Source organism: Equus przewalskii, chromosome 3 (assembly GCF_037783145.1).
Source record: "Equus przewalskii isolate Varuska chromosome 3, EquPr2, whole genome shotgun sequence".
NCBI lineage: Eukaryota > Metazoa > Chordata > Mammalia > Perissodactyla > Equidae > Equus > Equus przewalskii.
In genome coordinates, this window is record NC_091833.1 from 31081969 (window position 1) to 31104758 (window position 22790).

At 52.9% G+C, this 22790-nt stretch overlaps 1 protein-coding gene across 1 annotated transcript; it reads left to right on the forward strand.

Moving 5' to 3' along the window:
* Positions 1–2245: 2245 nt before the first annotated feature.
* On the forward strand, positions 2246–19249 carry MLYCD (malonyl-CoA decarboxylase). Its single transcript, XM_008530749.2, has 5 exons — positions 2246–3312; positions 11514–11626; positions 12620–12776; positions 15858–16007; positions 18013–19249. Exons 1-5 carry the CDS (start codon positions 2779–2781, stop codon positions 18544–18546), a joined length of 1488 nt encoding a protein of 495 aa, XP_008528971.2. The 5' UTR covers positions 2246–2778; the 3' UTR covers positions 18547–19249.
* Positions 19250–22790: the final 3541 nt, after the last annotated feature.

Here is a 22790-nt window from a genome sequence, read left to right on the forward strand (position 1 = left end):
TCCACCTTTAGAAAATGGGAACAAGGGTTCTCGCCCCACAGGGTGACTGTGAGGATTAAATGAGATAATGCATTTAAGTGCTAAAGAATGTGTTGTTACCGTAACAAGGTATGTAAAGGGCTTAGCCAGTGCCTGCATCTCTCTCGTCACAGGCACACCAGGGGGACTTTAGCAGGGCATCAGTTACCACTGTGTGACTAAGAAAGGAAGAGGTCCACCCTCCATCACCCACCGATCGCCAGGTGCCATGTCCATCCCCTGCCCCAGAGCCCACTTGCCCAGGTCGTCCCGCCCACCATTTGTTCTAAGCTTTTCGATGCTCCCCTTGATCCTTTGCACCTAGATGAGCCTTCTCTTTTTCACAGAGCACAGCGGGCTCCTGGCTGGGTTTTCTTTTGGCCTCCACTCCATTTGGCATCACGCCCTGCAGACTCCCTGTAGTCTCTCACTAACCGTGGAGAAGTCTCACTCCTGTGGGGAGAGACTGTCTGAAACCGGCATGCGTTTGGACGCTATAGACCGAGTATGTTGCAACGACCATCAACACCAACAACACCACCAACAACCACCTCTCCCGCCCCCCAGCCCTGCATCAGTCCTCCCAGGGTTTTAAAAATTGATCCTGAAATTCAAAAGTCTGGGAACCACCAGGCCACAAAGTAAGGGACATGAGGTGAGAAGAGACAGAAGATAGGGCCAGAGAGGGGAGCAGGGGCCGAGCCAACGGTGCGGGCTCTGGCTGTTCTGCTAAAGCATCTGGTTGTTGAGCAAGTGAACGGCACGGTTAGCTCGATAATTTAGAAAGTTCACTCAGCAGCTGACGCCGAGAATGGATTAGAGGGATGAAGCCTGGAAGCAGAGGTGGCTGCAGTGGCCATGATGAGAAGCGGATGGGCTATCGGAGCAGTGGGCCAGAGAGAAGGGACGAACTCAGGAGTCCTTTTAAAGGAGAAATTAATAAAACTTAGATGTTGGGAGGAAGGGCAGGACGGAGGTTATAAAACACTGCGCTTTTGAACTTACTTAGAAGAATGGATAGGTCAGCTTTTCCCCGCCTCCCCCCTAACCCGCCCCCAACCCTTAACTAGCTTCTGGTCTCAGGTTAAATGTCACCTCCTCATAGAGGCCTTCCCTGATGACCCTGTCCACAGCAAAAAGTCTGCTCTGGCCATGCTGTATTATATCACTCCACCTGTTTATTTCCTTATAGCACTTATCACAATTTGTAGTTATGTCATTGTGGGGGATCAGAATTGGCCACCCCAAAATGTGTCTCTTTGCCTTGATTATTATTTTTTTTAGATTGGCACCTGAGCTAACATTTGTTGCCAATTTTCTTTTTTTTTTCCTCCTTCTCCCCAAAGCCCCCTAGTACATAGTTGTATATTCTAGTTGTAGGTCCTTCTGGTTGTGGCACGTGGGATGCCGCCTCAGGGTGGCCTGACAAGTGGCACCATGTCCGTGCCCAGGATCCGAACTGGCGAAACTCCAGGCAGCCGAAGTGGAGCCTGCGCACTTAACCCCTGGGCCACGGGGGCGGCCCCCTGCCTTGACTATTTTTAAGAACAAAAGACTCTGATAGAAACTTTGACCTTCCCCACTAACTGGCTAAAAGAATTTAAGACAGAAGGCCTGTTCCAGGAAGGAGCTAATACCACAAGATAACATTGCCTGTAGAAGGCCCAGCAAACACTTGTTTACCAAACACGCTTTTCCATCTCCATGTAAATTGCCTTCTTCCCCCTTGAAGTCCCAAACCACTATCCCCAACATCCTCCTTTGTCTTTAGCTGAAGGTGGTATTTAAGGTGGCAGCTTCAGCCATTCTGGCAAGTTATGCAATTTTCCCGGGTCTCTCGTATGTATACATGTTATTAAACTTTGTTTGATTGTCTCCTGTTATTCTGTCTCACGTCAATTTAATTCTTAGACCAGCCAGAACGACCTAGAGGGTAGAGGAATTGTCTTCCTCCCCTACATTATCATCTGTCTCCTTCATTAGACTGTCAACTGTATGGGGCACCATCAAGTCTGTCTGGGTCATTATTCTATCCCCATGCCTAGTACAGGACCTGGCACATACCAGGCAGTTAATAAATACTGTTGAATGAATAAATGAATGAATGAACAAATTAGGATCAAGGAAGGAGGGACAGGCTGGGAAACAAGATGCTCAGGAGAGCCGCGTTTGCCGCATCCATGAAAAGCTCTGCAGCAGACAGCTGGAAGGCTGTGTCCGGAGCTCAGGACGGAGGAGGGTGCAGCTTTGGGAGTCAGCTGTATAGTACGGCTCTGACAGCGAAGTGGGGGTCGCAGGCGGGGTCAAGACAAAGACTACCTTCCCAGAGAATTAGCAGCACGAAGGCTTTTGTAAGCAGGCAGCCTCCTCGGCTACTCCGCAGACGGTGGATGGGAATCTCTGGAATCTGCATGTGTAACACGTCCCCCAGGAGGCCGAGGCACCTGGAGGTTGGAGAGCTCGGCTCTAGAGGAAAGGTGACGCGGAGGCGGTGCGGGAAGAGGAGAAGGGCCGAGCCTGACTTTGGATGGCCATATGACAGGGCAGGGGGCGCTCTGAAACCGCTGCTTTGGGGCGGCCGGCGGGGACCTTTGGCCACACTTGGCCTCTGGCCGCGCTCCGCCCTGGCCCCGCCCCGCCGCCGACTCTCCGCCCTCGGATTGGCCGCCGCCCCGCCTCGGCCAATGGGACAGGCGCGCGCCGGAAGCCGGAAGCCGGAAGCGCGGCGTCGGCGTCCCCTAGGCAGCTGTCACGGGAGCCATGCGAGGCCTCGGGCCAGGGCTGAGGGCGCGGCGTCTCCTCCCGCTGCGGCTCCTGCCACGGCCGCCCGGACCCCGGCTGTGGAGCGGGCCGGCGGCGGTGGCGGGCGCCCTGGAGCGGGCCATGGACGAGCTGCTGCGCCGCGCCGTGCCGGCCACGCCCGTCTACGAGCTGCGCGAGAAGACGCCGGCGCCCGCCGAGGGCCAGTGCGCGGACTTCGTGAGCTTCTACGGCGGCCTGGCCGAGGCGGCGGAGCGCGCGGAGCTGCTGGGCCGCCTGGCGCGGGGCTTCGGCGTGGACCACGGCCAGGTGGCCGAGCAGAGCGCGGGCGTTCTGCAGCTGCGCCACCAGCCGCGGGAGGCGGCCGTGCTGCTGCAGGCCGAGGACCGGTTGCGCTACGCGCTCGTGCCGCGCTACCGCGGCCTCTTCCAGCACATCAGCAAGCTGGACGGCGGCGTGCGCTTCCTGGTGCGGCTGCGCGCCGACCTGCTCGAGGCGCAGGCCCTCAAGCTGGTGGAGGGGCCGCACGTCCGGGTAAGGCCCCGCCCGGGCCGCCCCCGCCCCCCTGGCTGCACCCCCGCCTGGCGCCCCGGCCCGCGGGCTCTTGGAGGTCCTCCCCGTATTGTCCTCACCTGCCTGTCAAGCCCCAGACACTCTGCCTTCCCCTGCCTGAAGCCAGTCCCTTTCCTTCCCACGTTTTCTGAATCCTCGCCTCCCTCCAGTTGCCTTGTTCCAGTCCTTACTGCGTAGTGCCGACCTCCCAGGGGACTGTCATGCGTCGTACTGATGAGTGTGCTCCATAAGGTCTCTTCCTTGTTATTTTAGCTGAGAGGTTTCATCTCTGGTATCCTTGAACGAGTGCCGAACTGAGCATCAGCCAGCCTTCTGAAAACCTGGACGGGGTCAGCAAAAGTTAATGGCGCACCCGCGATGTGTAAGCCATCGTCCCAAGAAGTCCTGTCTGGTCTTCTCTCTGCAGCGTTCACTTGGGGCAGGGCGTCTTACTTTCCTGACTTCAGCCCTAAAATATGATGAATTTAAGGTGACTTCTTGAGGTAACCAGGTGCTTAGCACGCTGAGCTCTTGTTAGATGCAAATAAGTACTTTAAAATTTAAGTAATGATGACTTGAAAGACTGCTGATAGTTGAATATAGTCCTTTTATTCTGTTGGTATTAAATATGAAGGCACCAATAACTTTACCCTTTTAGTGAGCACAAAATAATGTAAATGCTCTAGGAAGTTTCTTACATTCAGAACTTTTTTAGGTGCTATTGACTTTAAAAAATTGAGCAGTTGAACGATTGTGTCCTACTTCATTTAAGAACTCTGACACTGGCATAATGGTTTCATGTTCATTGCCTCATTCTTAGGTGAGTGATATGCGTGTTCCCTTTTACAGTAAAGGAAACATACTGAGGTTGTGTAACTTGACCGAGAACTCAGAGCAAATAGGTATGTCTCTGATCACCCGCCCAAATCCAGATCTGGGGTTCTTTGCACCCCACTTTATAACCCCATCTTGCTATGTGAGTTATGGTGTTTATCAGAGACTTTCTTATCTTTCCTGACGGCTTAGCCTTAGATGCATAAACAATGGGTATAGTTAAGGATGGGATTAATCTCAGTGATAATAGTGCTATGATTTGATTGCTCGTGATAGCTGGTTAATTTACAGTGCTAAGGGTTACCTAGGGCCGCAGTCTGAACTGACCCCGTTTTTGGCTCAAGCCCAGCCTGAATGGCTGAGACTGTCTTCCACACACTGCATGCTTCCCCTCATCTGATTCCTCTCGAGGGAGGCGTGGGTTCAGTCTGCAATCCAAGCTGGCTTTTATTTCTTGATGCAAGGACTAGTGCTCCGTGGCGGTCCTTCTGAAACTTGACTCTTACTGCACAGGAGGCTGGAGAACTAGGTAGAATGTCACCTGTCCCAGAATGAGATCATCCATCCATCCAGCAGGTGGCCAGTGGGTGTTTATCTTGTACCAGACATGCTCTCGGCCCCAGCGTCGCTCGGTCCAGGAGCCCAAGTCTAGGGTGGGACGAGTTAGTAGCTGGCGTGGTGGGCAGTCAGTGCTTTACATGCACTTGCTGGTTTCATCTGCAGCAAGCCACGGGGAACTGTTCACAGATGGGGTGATCAGAGCTTGTGAAGGTCAAGTACCTTGCCCAGAGTCCAGGGCTGGTGAGAGCCGCAACTCAGGGCCAGTCTCACTGACCCCATAGTTGTGTATGTCTTCACCACACACGGACTCTCAGAGTCGACGATTTAACTACGTCTAAAATGGGTTTGTTCTCTTAAAATTTGCCTTTTTCTGTAAAATCAAGAGCAGGATAAAACAACCCAGTTAATCAAGGGCCTTGCTTTATTTAGTGTCACCAAATCAGGCATTTAATATTCTCTGGTTGTGACTGTATGTCCTCTTTCTAAGATTTTACCAGCTTCTGTTGTATCAGTAATCTCAGTGCCCAGCTCTCTCTGAAACCACAGGTCAGTCATTACCCTCTTGATAAAGATCATCAAGCCTCACGTGGCCAGAAGGATCGCATTTAGTGTCTTTCCTTCAGCATTTTTGGTGCACACCAAACCATCCTGGGTGACATTTCCTGCTTCAGCGTTTGTTACTCGCTCTCCTCCATAGGCCCACCTCTCCAGCCAGGCTGGCTCTGGATGGAAAGTTCCCAAACCCATGTCACTCGTGTCACTCTGATTCCTGCTGGGGAGGCTTGTTAGAATAAGAGCTGCTCCATCCCCAGCTCAGTCACGCAGCTTTTCCAACCGCTCCAGCTCAGGGCGTCTCACCCAGTTTTGAGCTTCATAGCATTTTATTATCTGTACCCCTCATTTGGAATTTATACACTAACCACAGAATTTAGTGTTTGAAATGTACTATCCCCCACCCCCACTACGTGATCAGCTTCTTGTCGTCAGTTTCTTGTGTAGCAGAATGATGGATGAGGCGTGGGATAGACTCCTGGGTGCCCCACCTTGAGACCGAGTCAGCACACTGGTCGTTCCGGTTTGTCTTGACATCAGACTGTTCCACTCCCTCGGAGTTCTGAGCCTGGAAGGAAGCCCAGAAAGGCTTAGCAGGTTTCTGCACAGCCGAGAGAGACATCATAGCAGACATCCTGACTGCCCTGGGCAGATTTCAGCAGGCATTGGTCCTGGTGATTTCTAATGTCCCGTTCAGTCCTAAATCCTCCAACTCTGTGACAACTTACTGAATGTGTCCCCTTGCTCTTCCCCACACGAGGAAACTCTTGGTTGCCATGTAGTTGAGAAGGAACATTGTGGCACCTCAAAGCTGTGACATTGAGACTTGACTTGTCGGGAGAGAGGAGCTTGCCCAGGGAAATTTCGAGCTGCCAGCAATGCCACGTGCTCAAATATCTAGGGTTCGCTTGTTTTTTAGCCAAGGCTGTCCACACGCGTAAGGGAAAAAACATTGTGTACCGACAGGCCAAAAGTCACACATATAGAGATATTTCTAGAGCAGAGGATGAATGACGAGAGCCTGACCTGTGCCTCTGCGCATGGTCTGGACACGTTGGGTGCAGAAGCCTTTTCTTGCTGCTCAATCCTGCCTCCCCCATTTCTCTGCCGGAAATCTTGTCACATCTTATATCTAGTGCATCTAAACATTAGTGGCTAAATCTGCTGGTTCCCTTCTCCTTTGCTCTACAGAGTTACATAAATTTTTTTAAATCCCTGTCACTGAAATCATTCAAAGAATAGCTTTTTTATGTCACTGGGACCTATCACCTATTGTAACCTGTCTCCAGAATCACTTAATGTTTGCAGTTCACTTTGATTCCATTTCTTCTGCCTCATTCTGGATTTTGCATCCGGGTTAAAGGGGTGGTCCAGCTAGGACTTTGTGCCTTTAGGAATTCAGTCTTAGAAACCACCGGAAGTTTGGCACACGAAGCTTTAGAGCAGGTGTCCCAGACGGCCAGGGGCCTGTGATGCCCTGTGCCGCTGGAGGAGCGAGGCTTACCATCCCTACTGTGTGCACATGGCCCCCCATCACAGAGGTACGCTGCTCCCCAGCCCCTGCTGACCATGGCCTTGCTGGATAAAGTCAAGTGGGCATGCGCTGGTTTCCGGGAGAGCTGCTATGCGCTTGGCCTGAGCATTTAGCCCGGAGTGGATTCAGTCCCCTGCGTGGCCATCACAGGTTCCTGTTTGCTGAATCCTATAGGGTGCCAAGGCACTTCTAGAATAACTGGCAAGTGAGAGGCCGCGACACAATGCTGACTTGGTGTCTTTTACAGGACGGTGGCCATAGTGGAAGAAGCATGAGTGAGGAAGGAAGGGCCTGCTTCCCGCTCCTCCTTTGCCATGCTCTGGTTGGAGGCATGATTTTAGGTGACTGTAGCCCGGGCGCTTAACTTGCCTGGACCGGGTGGCTCTGCGCTGAGGTGAGAGGCTTGGCTGGTGGTCGGTTCGCTCAACTCAAGGTCAGCCCGCTTCTCTTCTGAGAAACGTGCCGAGGGATATTGTGGAGCTCGGCTAAAAATACGGCTTACAAACGAGGGCGCTGTTTGTCAAGACCTTTGTCTCTGACCAGGGGTGGTGATTATTGAAGATGGGGGAGAATCCTGAAGACAGATGTTTCCATTTCGAGCATAGCCGGCATGAAGACCAAAGACATGAGACAGGGCGCCTCTCTGTGCCCTGGGATATTTTAGATCAGGTTTCTTTTCTCGCCCATGGAGATTCTTAATCTTTGATATGAAGTTCAGACTCAGTTTCAAGTGCCTTTGCTGGGAAGATACAAGTGCTACGTTGAAGAAAGTTTTTAAGACCTGACAAAGGTCGAATGTCTGTGTTGTGTTTTTTGAGAGAGCAGATCTGATAGGCAGATGCCACGTGCCGATGCCTCCCGAAGAAAACCCGCTGTGAATTGGCAGGGGTGTGCGTGTAGGTGTGCTCCGCTTAGGGGGTGTCGGGGGTGGGTAGGGATGTGGGGATGTGCTCTGTTTATGGGGGTGTGGGTATGTGTGTCGGTGTGGCTTATCAGAGACATTTCCAAAGGCCCATTTGGGTTGAAGAGTTCAGTTTGGAGCGGAATCCCCATCATAGCAGAAGGCCTGAGTGCTGTTCAGTGATTTGTGGGCTCTAGAGGGAAGTTGGCATTTACAAAATGGAAGAGTTTCTTGATGGGTGATTCAAATGTAGAAATTCCGGTGACATGGGTGGTGCGCAAGCCTTAACAGAAGCCTGGCTGGAACGTAAGGGACTAAATTCGTCTCAGACACGGGCAACATCCCCACTGTGGCAGTGCCCAGCGTGCTAGACACTTGCACAAGCTCTGCGGGTGGCTTGTCCTGCTTTTGGTTAGTATAGTGTCCTTATTGGTTCTATAACTTCTGTGCGTCGCCGGCTAACAGGGAACTTCTTTGTGGATAGGAAAGTGCGCCCCCTCACCTGGGGGTAGCGGCTTACACGGATCGGAATTGCACCTAAAGCGCTTAGCTCCGGCTCTCTGACCGTCTCCAATCGCTCTCCGCTCCCTTCCCCAGCTCTGGGCTCCTGAGCAATGAAAACTAACTTTTCTTCACCTACCAAAAGTGGGGAGGTCTTAAGAGCCAAAAACTTCAGAAGAGAGCGTGGGAGACAGCTGTTTCTCTGCTGAAAGGGACCGTTGGCTGGCCTTCTGAACAGTGTCATTCAGGAGAACTGGAGTCAGCAATACAGGAAAAGCGGGGCGCTCCCACCGCCTTGGGCCTCAGCACAGCATTCCCAGCAGCTGTGTGTCTGAGGCCTGGATACTGATCGGTGGTGGCCAGGTTAAGGAGCATAAAGCGTAAGTGATTCCTTGCCCTCCTGTTCTTTGTGATCCGGTAACCTTGCTGCGTTCGGTGGTTGGTTCCAGCTCGAAGCGGACATCATCAGAACCGAGCAGTGGAGACTGGTAACCTTTCCCCTAGATTCCCCGTGCTCATGTACCAGTGTCACATTTTATAGCTGTCAAAGCCCAAAATAGAATGAAGACACTTAGAGGAGGACCTGTCATCAGCCAAACCATTTCTTTCATAATTAACCCTGAACTAATACTGAAACTAGATGTTTCCGGCTTTTTCCGATCATGAGAGCATTAGAGGTGCCAGTACGTCTTCCAGGGAGCTTGGCTAATCCAGTCCAAACCATCAGTGCGTGACCCCCCAGCCCGGGGGCCGCGAACCCCTGCGGGCGATCCGTAGATGAGTTTCAAAGGGGTCCATGAACCCTAGGAAATTGTGTGCAAAATTTTATGAATGTGCCTACGGTTTTCTGGGGAGAAGGTCCCTGGCTTTTAGCACAGACTCAGGACCCACGAGGGCCCCAGAAAGATCCGGAGCCCTGGTGGTCAGTGCAGTGAATGCAGTATCATAAAGAGCAAATGCCGTGTCATCCTCCCTTCCTGCCGCTTCCTGACCCCCGTCCTCCTCGTTTTCCTCTTTTTCATTCGATATCAGTCTGTTAACCATTTTCCTCGTGGATGGCCCCACTGAATGCTTTGAGAGCTAGAGGAATGAATCAGCAATGACCTCTGCCCTTACCCAGCTTAGAGCCAAGTAAAGCAAACGAGATCGTGGGCTCAGGAGTTAAAAGGAATTGCCAAGGTCGTCTGGTCCAGCCGCCTAGCCGATGCTTCAATCCTTTGTAAAACAGCTCCACCAAGTGTCTGGCGTCCCTGAGCTCGTCCCTGCCAGGGCAACGTCTGTGGGCAGCCCAAGCTGTGCCAGAGCTCTTGCTCATGTTAGTTCAGTCCGAGTCCCACAGTCTGTACTTCCTCCGGTTGGTCCTGGATTTACCGCCCTCTCCTCGCCCTCATGGGGTCACACCGGACAAATTTGTGGCCTCTTCTCTGCCCCAGGCCTTAAATATTTAAAGATGGGTCTCACTTCATTCTGAAACCTTCTCTGAGCCACCAACCCTACACCTGCAACTTATCCTCAGGTGACAAGTTCTGAGTCCTCTCACCTTTTATGAGGGATGAAAATGTGAAATGGCCCCATAACATTTTTACAGCTTTTGGAATACTGCTCTTTGCAGGTGTTATTCGTCACAGTCTTTGGGATTCTTATACAAAGATTCATAAGGTCAATCCTGTACCAGATGTACTGAGATGTTAACTGTTATTCAATAATAATATTCAGTGTATCTGTTAGTATGTCATTCATCTATAAGTAACAGAGACCCAAAATAATAATGGTTTGAATATAGAGAAGATTGTCTTTCACATAAAAGTCTGGAGGTAGGCCTCCCAGGGCTGATTCTCCTCTGTGGTACCCTTAGTTGACCCAGACTTCTGTCTTGTTGCTTACCCCTGAAAAACCTTCATCCCCAAAGTTACCTCATGGCCCCTTATGGCTGCTCCAGCTCTGGCCATCACATCACCTTCCAGCCTGCAGTGGGAAGGAAAAAGAAAAAGATGGGTAAAGGGCATGTTCCTACCCTCTTTTAAGGTTCCCAAAAACTGCTGCAGGATGTCTCTGCTTACATCTGATTGGCCAGAATTCAGTCACATGACTGTCCCTAGCTGCAACTCCATCTTTATTCTGGACAACCATGTGCCTTGCTAAAAAATGAGGCTTTTAGGGGCTGGCCCCGTGGCCGAGTGGTTAAGTTCGCGCGCTCTGCTGCAGGCGGCCCAGTGTTTCGTTGGTTCGAATCCTGGGCGCGGACATGGCACTGCTCATCAGACCACGCTGAGGCAGCGTCCCACATGCCACAACTAGAAGAACCCACAACAAAGAATACACAACTATGTACCGGGGGGCTTTGGGGAGAAAAAGGAAAAAAATAAAATCTTTAAAAAAAAAAAAAAAAAATGAGGCTTTTATTCATTTGGGAGAATGGGAAGACAGCTATTGAGGGACAACATGCCACGTCCACTGCCCTTGGTGTCCTCTCCACTCTGGCTGTCAGAAAGCTTACTGCCCTTACCTGTTCAGTGACAGTCGTGGTCGTCTAAACCCAGATGGTTCCGCATCTGCGTCCCCCCCTTTCCCTGTGTACCTCCTGTTCAGTTCTTGCTTGAAAGGTTTCAGTACAAATGTGCTTTTGATGGTAAAGGCACTCAGATCATTTTTGGAAATAAATTAGATACAGATAAGTGGCGTAAAATTAGAATAATTCCGTTAAATCGAAGTGCATTGATTGCCAGATACACTATTACTTTATGTCCCACTAAAGTGGGAAAAAATACTGCCAATTAAACAGTACCCACCATCATTTGAAAGATGCGGCCTGTCTCCAGAGACGTTAAAATATGAAAATGCGCCTCTCAGAGTTGAGGAAATACGGTACCCGGCCCGAGCACTTGTTTCTCACAGGAAACAAGGAATCCTGTTTTGAGATGTCAGAGACCTTTCCTGAGAGGGTGAGGATGTGAGCTCTGTGCTGTCTATCTGGCCTTTCCCTTACAAGGCACCATTCCCCGTTACAGTGACCTTATCTCTTGAATGTGTCACGCTGTGGGCAGATGGGGGCATATTTGACTTGGGGAACTCAATTCAAATGCTCGCACTCGGCAGGAATGGAGTCTAAAAGGGGAGCTGAGTTCAGCCCACCTTGGTTTTCGAGAAGAGCTCTTGAGCGCCCTCTCAGGAGAGCCTTGTGGAGGCTGGTCCCACAGCATCGTCCTTTGTCGCACGTTTCGGTGTTTGAACCCCAGGTGCTGCCGATGACGCGGGATGGGCTCTCCTCCTCGAATGCCTCACTGCCCCTCTCGTCCGCAGGAGATGAACGGCGTGCTGAAAGGCATGCTCTCAGAATGGTTCTCCTCCGGCTTCCTCAACCTGGAGCGGGTCACCTGGCACTCGCCCTGCGAGGTGCTGCAGAAGATCAGCGAGTGAGTACTGAGGTTGGCACTTGCCGTACGCTTTGCCCGAAAGCCAGCCTCCATTCCCACGCATGTTTGTTGTAAGCCTAATAAAACCTAAACGCAGTGTTCACAGACTTGGCCGTCCTGGCAGGTGATGGCTCGATCACGGAGGAGGAAAGGGAACAGAGGGAAACTGGTCACTTGCTGGTGGCCTCCCTGTGGGGTCTCATTTATGTCCTTGTATTTCAAGCACATGGGCCCACGTTTTCCCAAGACCCCATTATCAGAGCTATACGAATTCCCTGGGCCGCGGGTTTGCTCGAGCAATCCAGGCAGCATCTGTCTCCTTAGTGGTTAGGATTTCTGCTTTGGAGACAATCGGTAAATTTACGGTATTGTGCGAAGCTGCAGTGGGGCCCAGGCCGAGGTAGGATCCAGGCGGCACGGCGTGGCTATCCTCAGAGGACGGGGGCAGCTCTTTCCACCTCAGGGCCTTCACCTTCCGTGTCCTTTGATGGAATCTAAGGTTTCAAAACTGTTGTATTATTTGAAGTGTGACAGATTCAAGGCCTTGCTGCCGTGTCACAGGCTGACAACAAAATCATGGTTTTCAGCATGAGCTTGCTGGACAAATGGAACGAAAGATGCTTTTTTGCAGCACTGACTTCAAAACTGCAGGGATCCAAAGGGAATAAAAGTCCGAATGTTGGACGACGAAGCGTCTGATGCGGTTTCTGAGTTAAACAGTGGCTGCATCACTGCCTCCCGAGGCCTCGCCGACCGGCTCCGGACCAGGATTGAGAAGGAGCGCGGTTCTGTGTGTAAAACGTCAACTGCACTTCCTCTCAGTGAGGGCTGTTTCACATTAAAATGATTTTCTTTGAATTTTTCTGAAGAGTCAGTTAAAGCTGTATTTAAAGGATTTGTTTGACTTTAGTGAGTAATATGAATAGGAACCAGCAAGAGTTAGTTAACTTGTAAGTTGTACGTTTGTCTTATTTTTTCATATTTTCTCATCAGGTCTGAAGCTGTGCATCCTGTGAAAAGTTGGATGGATATGAAACAGCGCGTGGGACCTTACAGACGATGTTACTTCTTCTCTCACTGTTCCACCCCTGGGGAGCCCCTGGTCGTTTTGCACCTGGCCCTGACCAGCGAGATCTCCAGCAACATCCAGGTACCTGCGCACGGTCGCTTCAGGACAAGACAGGTGTCCCACAGAGTCCCTTAAGGTGGTTGTTTTTGGGTTTTTTTGAGGAAGATCAGCCCTGAGCTAACTGCTGCCAAACGTCCTCTTTTTGCTGAGAAAGACTGGCCCTGAGCTCACATCCATGCCCATCTTCCTCTACTTTATATGTGGGACGCCTACCACAGCATGGCTTGCCAAGCGGTGCCATGTCCACACCCAGGATCCAAACCGGCAAACCCTGGGCTGCCGAAGCGGAACGTGTGTACTTAACCACTGCGCCAGGGGACTGGCCCTTAAGTTTTTTTGTTAACTTAGTTTTATCCCCTTTTTAAATAAAGTGCTTAGACTTTTGCGGATTTTTGAACTGGCTAGATAAAATCTCAATTTGCAATTATGGAGTATAGCCATGCCGTGTATAGACAGTGTGCACCGAGGAGGGCACCCATCCGCCTGTGCCGACTGGGAGCTGAGACACCGCAGAAGTTTCCTACAGAAGCTTTCTGTGAGGCAGAGGAGCTGTGAGGGAGGAGAGCTGGCAGGCACATGGTTCAGCCTTTTGGCGTGTGTTAACCGCATGTGGGGAGTTTTCAGAGACGTGTGATTGAGAAAGTGATGAAAAGACTCATGTGTGGGGGGCCTGCGGCCAGCATGGCTTCTCCTTAAGGAGTCATGTGAATGTCTGAGACCGTCCTGCTGGCGCCTGGGGCAGAAGGGCCAAGGCAGGGACTGGAAATGGGAGAGCAGATCAGGAGGGGGGTGAAGACGAGTGAGGGGCACGGACACTCCTGGGTCACAGTCATGCTGTTAGGGAGCTAGAGAGATGAGGACAGTCACAGGATGGGCACGCTTGGGCGTTTCCTCGTATCAGAAGGAGAAAAAGCGGGGAGGCCAAACAGGCGGCCTTGGCCGGCAGGGAGACGTTCCTTTAGATTTCTGTGTTTGAAGGAGCCAGCCCTCTCACGCTCTAGAAATTATTACAGCCTCTCTGAGGGCAGTTCGGCAATATCTATGAAAATATAAATGTGCCTTCCTTTTGACCTAAAAATTCCACTCGGAGGATTTATCCTGGGGAGAAAAATACCCAGACCTAGAGTGCAGGCCTGTCATTGCTGCCCTGTCTACAGTTCGAAAGGCTGGAAACTACAGTGTCCCTGTCCCTCAGCCCAGGATGCTTTAGAGAAACGATGGCATGTACGCCTGGGACGTCCTCACGGGTGCTGGGTTTCCACGCCTGTATTTGAATGTTGATGTCGTTGTACATTTCTGACATGGGAAGCCAACCTTGACTTACTATTGAGTAAAAATTCAGGTTACAGAAGAGCACGTATAGCGTGATCCTGTTTATAATACTAATCATATCGCTCGAGCATTCGCCCTGTGCCCATCAGCCCGCGAAGCGCATTCCATGTCATGCTCCCAGCGCCCCGTGAGTTGGTCTTTTTAGTGGTACTGTCCTCTTGTTAGACAGGAGAAGACTGGGGCTCAGCGAAACCTGAGTGATTTGCCCACGGTGATGGAGCAAATAGGCTGGAACCAGGATTCAAGCCCAGCCCGCCTCCGGGCCTGAGGGCAGGCGCCTTCCCTGAGTACAGAGTCGGGCCTCTGGGCGTGTGTGCAGCTGTGTGCACACGGTTGTGTGCATGCACATTTAAGTGTACACACAAAGCCAAGGAAAGAAGGTGGAGAGCCTCTCGTCCAAAGGCCAACAGCAGGGCCCGGGGTCAGATTTTGGAGTGATTTGTGATTTCTTCTCTATGCGTTTATTTTTTGCCTCTTTGACATGCGTATCTCATTTGTATAACCAAAGAAAGAGGCATTTTTACTTTGAAAACTTTAAAAAAAGATTTGCTGGGAGTGTTTAAATCAGGAACCACAAAATCACCTACAGGCTTCTGGAAAAATAGAGGAGATAATTCAGCCAGATGGAGACCTGGGAGGATGGGAGGCGAGCAGTGCTCGTGAACCACGGCCTTCTGCCTGCAGAGTCTGGGTGCAGCGTGGGCCTGGCATGGGCCCGGGGCGTCACTGCCTCTATTTCACCATCTGCCCCACTTTCCTTACAGCCGCAGTTCTTAACTTTTCGGGGGTCACAGAAAAGACCTTTGAGCAACCGAAGGGGATGAAAGTGGAGGACATTTTCCCCAGGGGGATGCGCACAGCCCCGCACATTCCACACACAGTTCCAGAAAGTTTGTGGGCTCCCAGACCTCATCTTGGGCTCCGGGCCAACACCTGACTCGGAGCATCACATAGCTGGAGGCGGTTAGAGAGGGTTAGATGTGTTCTTGGAAGCAGGCTGGTGTACCTGCGTCCAGGCAGACTAACGGTACCCACTGCTCCTCCGCTCCGGCCAGGTGACCTGCAGGGTACCCAGGTCCAAAACCCCACAGGGAAAACTCGGAGCCAACAACATCAGCCATGGGTAAGGGACCTTCCACCGCACGTCCTTCTTAGACGGCTTCGCGGACGTGTCTGTGCGGATGTGTGTTGTCGGTGACAAAAACCAAGGATGTGGCCCAAATCAGAAAGGTGCACAGAAAAGTCATAAAAAGGCAAATTGCCTGAAAGAAAAATGATATAGGACTGCACTGGCCTATTGAGAAATCTAAAAAGCCAGATGGAGAGGGAAGGAGGGAAATCACTAAAGGGTCGAGCGAGCAGCCTTCTCAGAAAAGCTGCAGAAACTGGAACCGTCTGGCCTGGACGAGGCTGGGGTGTCGTCTCTGGGTTGGGGGGGAGCAGACGAATCAAGTTTCAGTTTGCACAAAGGCCTGAAAAAGATGAAAGGGACATCAATGGCCCTTGAACAAAGTTTGCAGGAGAATTTCAAAGTGATGGAAACGATACAGCATGGGGCCCATGGCCTGGGAAGTCGCGCAGCCGTGGCTCCAGGGAGATCTCAGCCCAGAGCAGGCGCGTGCGGTCTTCAGAGCCCGGGCTTGAGCAGAGGGGCCGGGGTCCCTCTCAGCTCCCACCCGATGAGGATTTTCTCGGGGCCCGAAGCAAAAGGTGAGATGTGGGCTGTGGGAGCGCCCAAGCCCACCCGTCGCTGTCGTTAATGTTTTCCAGGCGATCGTGAAGGAGCATCCTCCGTCAGAGACAGAGGAGAAGAACAAGATTGCCGCTGCCATCTTCTATTCCATCAGCCTGACGCAGCAGGGCCTGCAGGGGGTGGAGCTGGGCACCTTCCTCATCAAGCGGGTGGTCAAGGAGCTGCAGGTGAGCGGGGTGCCGTGCAGCTGTTGGTGTCAGCCCACCATTCTCAGGTCGTCTGATGGGGTGGAGACGGGAGCTGGAGGGAGGAAGGAGGGTAGAAGAGGCCAGGGCCCCGTAGCGCTTCCTGATGGACTGGAGAGGTGGACCCCGTGCTGACAAACCGCGTCCGGAGTCCAGCCTCCCAGTGGCCACAGACACGGCTGTGCTGGAGGGCCCCGGCGGCTGCTGGCCTCCCCTGGACTATGCCTGGGCCCCCTGCCGTGCACGTGTGGTCCTGGCACAGGCGTGAGTGGGCGCCTCCTGCCCCACGTGCCCTGGTCTAGAGGCGACATCTCAGGGTCCCCTGCCTGGACCCCACCCACCCTCGTCCACCCTCGGGGCTCCGGGCCCTGCCTCCTGCCGCTGGGCTTTCTCGGCACTGTGAGGGGCTCAGGTGGGACCAGCAGCCTGAGGGGGAACACCCTGGCTCCTTTTTATGACTTCCTTTTTTGCCGCCCTGCGGAAGCCCTTCGGCCCTCCTGCAGCAGACGTCTGCGGCTCCACTCGGGGCCTGGGCCTTTGGAAACGGTCCCTTAGGCGCCTGGGTGAGCTGTGAGGAGCTTAATTGTTGGGTAAGACACTGAGTGTCAACAAGTGGCTGAGCGCAGCGCTCTGCTTCGGGGTCTCCGCGCCAAGAGCCACAGCAGAGCGCCTCGGAGCACGGCCGGCAGGGGGAGCTCAGACATGGATGAGCTGAGTCTTAAAAGCAGAGTCTGTTTTAAATCTGAGAACTCACATTCGGCCGGGTGTCAGCTTCATTAGAATCACTCTCTGCTGCTTGTCCCCAGACAGGGTGAGAAGCCACAGGTAATGACCACGGTCCGTCTCATCCCGTCTTCCTGGCTGAAGGCGTTAAGGGGCGGGCTGGGGCGGGGACTGGGGGAGGGTAGAAGAGTCGGGGTTCTGGGCGACACACGCAGCCGCCATCCCGGATCAGTCGGAGCCGCCCTGTAGCCATGCTGAGGTCGGCCCCTCGCCCAGCGCATGGCCTGAGCCGGAGCATTGTCACAGAGGATCGAGCCCTGGTTTACATAGTGACACTGGGCTTCCTGAGAGCAGACGCCTGAGAGCCACCCAAATGCCCCACAAAAGGAGCACAGCTGGGAAAATCACAGCAGGGCCTTATCTTTCAGTGTTATTCTGTTGTTAAAATTATGCTGTTGAATTTTAACAGTAATGAGAAAATGCTAGTGATATACGTTCATAAAGCAGGATATGAAATAAATGTCTCACTCACCTAAAACTTGCCTAGAGAAAGACCAGATGGAATTATACTTCCTCAAACTATTGAGAGGGGTGGGGTATCGTGGTTTTCTTTGCTTCTGTCAAACATTTTTAAACAATTTTCTGTAGTGAGCATATATTACATTTATAATCGGAAAATACTGGATTTTTTGAAATGATCATTGAGAGCTCTAGGCAGTTTGAGCAATAGTGATTGAACCGTGTCATCCAATGTGGGGAAATACCCATTGCTGCCTCTTTCATCCCATCCTCTGCACCCACTCTGGTATAGCTAGGCAATCAATTATTCATGCAACAAACAGTCATTGGATACTTGTGTGCCAAGCAATGAACCAGGTTCTGTGGCCACAGAGAAGTCCATGGGCAGGGTGTGGTGTGCTGGAAAGACAAGAGCCACATACCAGGTCCCACTTGATAGCAGCCCAGCTCTGATGTCAGTCAGGTCCCCCAAACCAGCGCGAACGATGGTGCGGATGGTGACGCCATTGTAAAGGCTTGCCTTGGGGGCTCAGCATGCCCCCAGAGGCTGGCACACTTCCAATTCTTAGTAAATGTTCCTTTTGAAAGGAGAAAATTAATGCGGATCCAGGATCACTGTCAACTCTCCAGCAGCACCCAGGTTAATGTCACATCAACGATAACTGGGGGGGGCCTCTGTGTCAGTGACGCACGTGCTGAATTGTGCGTATGTGTTTTCTCCCCCTGCCCCAACCCTGCCTTACAGAAAGAGTTTCCTCACCTTGGGACGTTTTCAAGCCTGTCTCCTATACCCGGATTCACCAAGTGGCTCCTGGGGGTCCTGAACGCGCAAGCCAAGGATCACGGGAGGAGTGAACTGTTTGCAGAGTCTGAAAGTAAAGAGATCTCCGAGATCCTAGGTGGTCCCGTTAATGAGACCCTTAAGGCCCTTCTCAGCAGCAACGAGTGGGTGCAGTCCGAGAGGCTGGTGAGGGCGCTGCAGGCCCCCTTGATGCGGCTCTGCGCGTGGTACCTCTATGGGGAGAAGCACCGCGGCTACGCGCTGAACCCCGTGGCGAACTTCCACCTGCAGAACGGGGCGGTGATGTGGCGCCTCAACTGGATGGCCGACGCCAGCCTCAGGGGCATCTCCAGCTCCTGCGGCCTGATGGTCAACTACCGCTACTACCTGGAGGACACGGCCATCAACAGCACCGCCTACCTCGGCTCCAAGACCATCAAAGCTTCTGAGCAGGTCCTCAGCCTGGTGGCCCAGTTTCAGAAGAACAGCAAACTTTAAACCTTTCCCAAAGCAAGACGCCCCGACTCGGGGAAGCATCATTTTCTGGGTTGATCAGGGGGTGGTGGATCAGAAGGAGCTTTTTCAGTAAAGCAAGTTGAACTGTGTTCTCTTGCCCGCAGCCGGGTCACACCGGGGGGTTGTGCCCCAACTGTCATTGCACAAGGAAAGGTACAGTTCCTGGTGCAAGACGGCGGTGGGCACAGGTGCACACAGACTAGGTGGGGGTGCTGTGTTCTCTCCAGGAGACTCTGCCGCTGCCTTCGGCCTGGCTCCCTGCCCAGGCTCGGTGCTATGGCACCTCCATCTGCAGAAAGCTCTGGAGCTTCTGCCGGCCATTGTCCCAGGGTGGATGGCTCAGCCTCGCAGGGACCCAGGTGGACGGCCCTGGTGAAAACAGATTTTCCTTCAAGCTTAGAACATAATTCAGCCACGGTTGCTTTAGCCATTTCTCTCCACTCGTTGCAAAGGGAGCGAGGACTGTGCTCTGTATTACTAGTTAAATTTTAGAGATCCTGAATGTATGAAAAGTTTCATGACTTGTGACTCAAATTTTTCTAAGTTAAAGCACTGAGCACACGAGCTGTTGCTTGGGCCTTAAATGGGATTGTAGACTTTATAATTACAGTGATTCGAGTTCATAATGAACCTCACGGTAAAGAACAAGTTTGTTCTGTGCAGCATTAAACACATGGTTGTGTAAGACGGTGTGGCGGTCATCTCTGAGATCCGAGATCTCGTAAGCTGGAATCAGCTCTGAAATGTCACTGTGCCCTCGCTCCCCAGCCAGCCCAGTGGCATGTTGGGTGCCCTAGAAAGAGGGCCTCGAGCATGTGGCGTGAGAACAAGGCTGAGGGGGGCGGCGGTCACCGTGGTGGTGGGAGGAGGGAGGGGTGGGTGCGAGGCTGTGTTCTCAGACAGGCGGCTGCCTTCCTTCTGTGTTCCTCAGGCCCCTGGTCTGTCGTCTTCTGCATGTGACTTGTTGCCTGATAACAAACGCAGGACAGTGGTCGCTGTTCCTGAATCTCAGCAGAAGCCATCTCTTGCTTCTCTGCATTGCTCTGAGCTGCTTCGGAAAGCCCTCAAGCTCTGGATTACTCGCAGGCCTGAGATCACCGCCCTCGGTGTTCACACATCAACTTCTTCTCCAGGGCAGGCGGGCCCTGAGACAGCAGCTCCTGATTCCCACGTTTCATACCTCATCTCTATTTAACCTCTTATTGTGGAAATTTTCAAACAAAATACACAGAAGTGAAGATAATAGTGTGATGATCCTGTGTACTTATCACCCAGCTTCCACAGTGATCAGTAATTTTCCATTTTTGTCGAATTTTATTTCCTACAGTGCCTTCCATTTGGCAGGTGCTCCCTGAAGACTGAATGGAGGATAGATGGATGGTTGGATGGTTGGATGAATGAGTGGATGGATGGGGCGGTGGGTGGATGGGGCGGTGGGTGGATGGGGCGGGGGGTGGATGGGGCGGGGGGTGGATGGGGCGATGGGTGGATGGGGCGGTGGGTGGTGGGGCGGTGGGGATGGGGCGGGGGGGTGGGGCGGGGCGGGGGTGGATGGGGCGGTGGGTGGATGGGGCGGGGGGTGGATGGGGCGGTGGGTGGATGGGGCGGTGGATGGATGGGGCGATGGGTGGTGCTATAGTCTGAATGTTTATGTACCCCCAAAATTCATATTTTGAAATCCTCACCCCCAAAGGCGATGGTATTAGGAGGTGCAGCCTCTGAAGGGTGATCAGGTCATGAGGGTAGAGACTTCCAGAATGGCAGTAGTGTCCGTACAAAAAAGACTCCACAGAGCTCCCTAGCCCCTTCCACCAGGTGAGAATATAAGAAATCTGTGACCAGGAGAGGGCCCTCACTCAACCATGCTGGCACCCTGATCTGGGATTTCCAGCCTCCAGAACTGTGAGCAATGAATGTCTGCTGTTTCTAAGCCGCCCGCTCTGTGGTGTTTTGTCACGGCAGGCGGAACAGACTGAGAGGGCGGATGTGGGGGGATGGATAAGGTTGGACGGGTCTCCCTCTGCACGCCTCAGACCAGGTCCCTGAAGCGGAGAGCTTGTGACACCTTGACGACACTGCATTGGGCCGCACTCCCCTCACTCCACGTGTGTTAGAGCAAACCCCTCACTGTCTGCTTCTCCCACTTCCTCCAGCACCTAGAAGGGCAGAAGGTGCTATAACAGCCTGGCTCCGCACTTCCTCTGAGGAAGGCAAGGGGGCGCAGGAGCTCCCGTCATAGGCACTGTTTCCCCTACCTGGTTTCCATCTCACTTGCTCTTGGGATCCTGGCAACCACTCTGACCATGGCATCTTTGTAAAGTGCCCCACAGCGTGGCAGGCTCACAGCAGATGCTGGATTAATTGTTACCAGTAGTCAGTTTCCAGAGCGCCCCGGGTTCAAGGCTGAAGCGTGCCTCTGCCCTCCCCCGACAGAGCCCGCTCCACCGCCCCCTACAGACCCCACCTCGCCAGCAGCTCTGCTCCCCTGCTCCGCCAGGTCTCTCCTCTCACGGCTGTGGGCCTGTGGTTCAGACAGACCCCAGGTCTCTCCATCTTCTAGAAGGGTCTCACCAGAGGCTCCGGCCTGGGCTCTGCTGGAATCCGATTAATTCCGAGGTGACGGGTGCTGATGGCCTTGGGCCCACCTGCTCTGGCTTGTGCGAGGGCCCCTTTGTGTTCGGAAAGGCAGTGCCTGGCAAAATGGTTGAGGCCACCAGCTTTGGCTGTGGCCAGTGCCCGGTTCAAATCCCGCCCTGCCACTTGCCAGCTGGGTGGCCTAGAGCAAGACCCCTGCCCTCCCTCAGTCTTCCCATCCTTCAACAGGGACGCCGGCTGCATCCCCCTCAGGGCTGCTGAGAAGCTCACGGGACACAGTGCACCAAAGTACTTAAGGCGCACCAGTTACTTTCTGTAACACAAGTGTTCCTACATCGGGACTTTGATTGGGTACGATGGTCATCCTCACCTGAATGTAGGTTCTGGAAGCTATCATCCCCTTAGCTGCAAATTAGAGTTTTGATGGTTTTCTGGCTTCTGTTCAGTTTCTACAAGGTGACTGAGTGGAGGAATTCATTCCCTCAGGAAAAGGGGCAGGAGCTTCTGCTCTGTGCCCTGCACTCAGGGGGCTTGCGACATCTTCATCACCTCCTGATAACTAAGCGGTACCCGCCCTCAGATGGGGAGCCCCAGCAGCTGGGCCCAGGCTCTCCTAGCTGGTTCCTTGTCCAGCAAGCCCCCAACCGGCTTTGCCTCGCTGGCTGGAGTCACTTGGGGGCCCCCGTCTCTCTCTCTCAGCCTTTCTCTCAGCACCCCCCCCCCACCCCTGTGTCTTTCTCCCCTCCTCTCCCTCCCTCTCCCCTTCTCCCTCCCTCGCCTCCCTCCCTCTCTCCAGAGCTGGACCTTCATTGCCCTCCAGATCAAGAGCAACTAAGGCTTGCGTAGCTGTGCCCTCTCTCGGTCATCTGGGGACATAACACTCCTGCGACAGGGGGCTGCTTCCTCCTTGTTCTGTATGTGGCATCAAAGCCAGGGAAATCTCAACATTTCTGCAAGCATCAGCTTATTCTGGACTTTGTTTGGCGTATTTAAGATTTAAATGGAGCGAATGTCTCTCTCTGATTTTTAATTGGATTCTCAGGCATTCATTGGCATATGAAGTCCATTCTGATCTATTCTTAGATAGAAACAAAGGCCTCCCTGTGGTTTCTATTCACCACGGAAAGTTTCTGCATTATTTGCAATTTAGCAAAATCGATAGAGGTGACCCCAGGTCTCTTTCTGGCCTTTGTTTTCTGTGTTTTCCAAGTTGCATCTGCATTTCTCGACTAGCTGATTCGTACCATCAAGGAGAGGAAAAAGAAAGAGCATTCTCTTTGCTCTGGGCCCATTGTTCTTCCCACCTCTCAACCCTGAGGGCCGAAGGAGGGTTTCTTATTTACAGAGGAGGAAACTGAGGCTCAGAGAGGGCTGAGCAGCTAAGGAGAGTGGAGCCCAGGCCTGACCAGCACCGAAGTCTGTGCCTTTCACCCACACTGACCTGCCTCCCGACCAGACAGCCCCGAGCAAAGTCACAGGTTGGAGGCGCCCAGCGACCTGGCAGGAGTCGTGGGGGACAGAGTCGGAAAGGCAGCCGCACAGGGCCAGTGACCAGGGACAGGGAGCGTCATGACACTAATATTCTGGCAGGGGAGGGGTCGTGGGAAGGACAGTCCCAACGTTTAGATCAA

What these genes read in the sequence shown, in the direction of transcription:
- MLYCD (XM_008530749.2), top strand. Translation starts at nt 2,779, where the DNA reads ATGCGAGGCCTCGGGCCAGGGCTGAGGGCGCGGCGTCTCCTCCCGCTG. An exon ending in AGATCTCCAGCAACATCCAG is followed by an intron (nt 12,777 to 15,857) that starts GTACCTGCGCAC and finishes AATGTTTTCCAG; the next exon opens with GCGATCGTGAAGGAGCATCC. An exon ending in GGGTGGTCAAGGAGCTGCAG is followed by an intron (nt 16,008 to 18,012) that starts GTGAGCGGGGTG and finishes CCTGCCTTACAG; the next exon opens with AAAGAGTTTCCTCACCTTGG.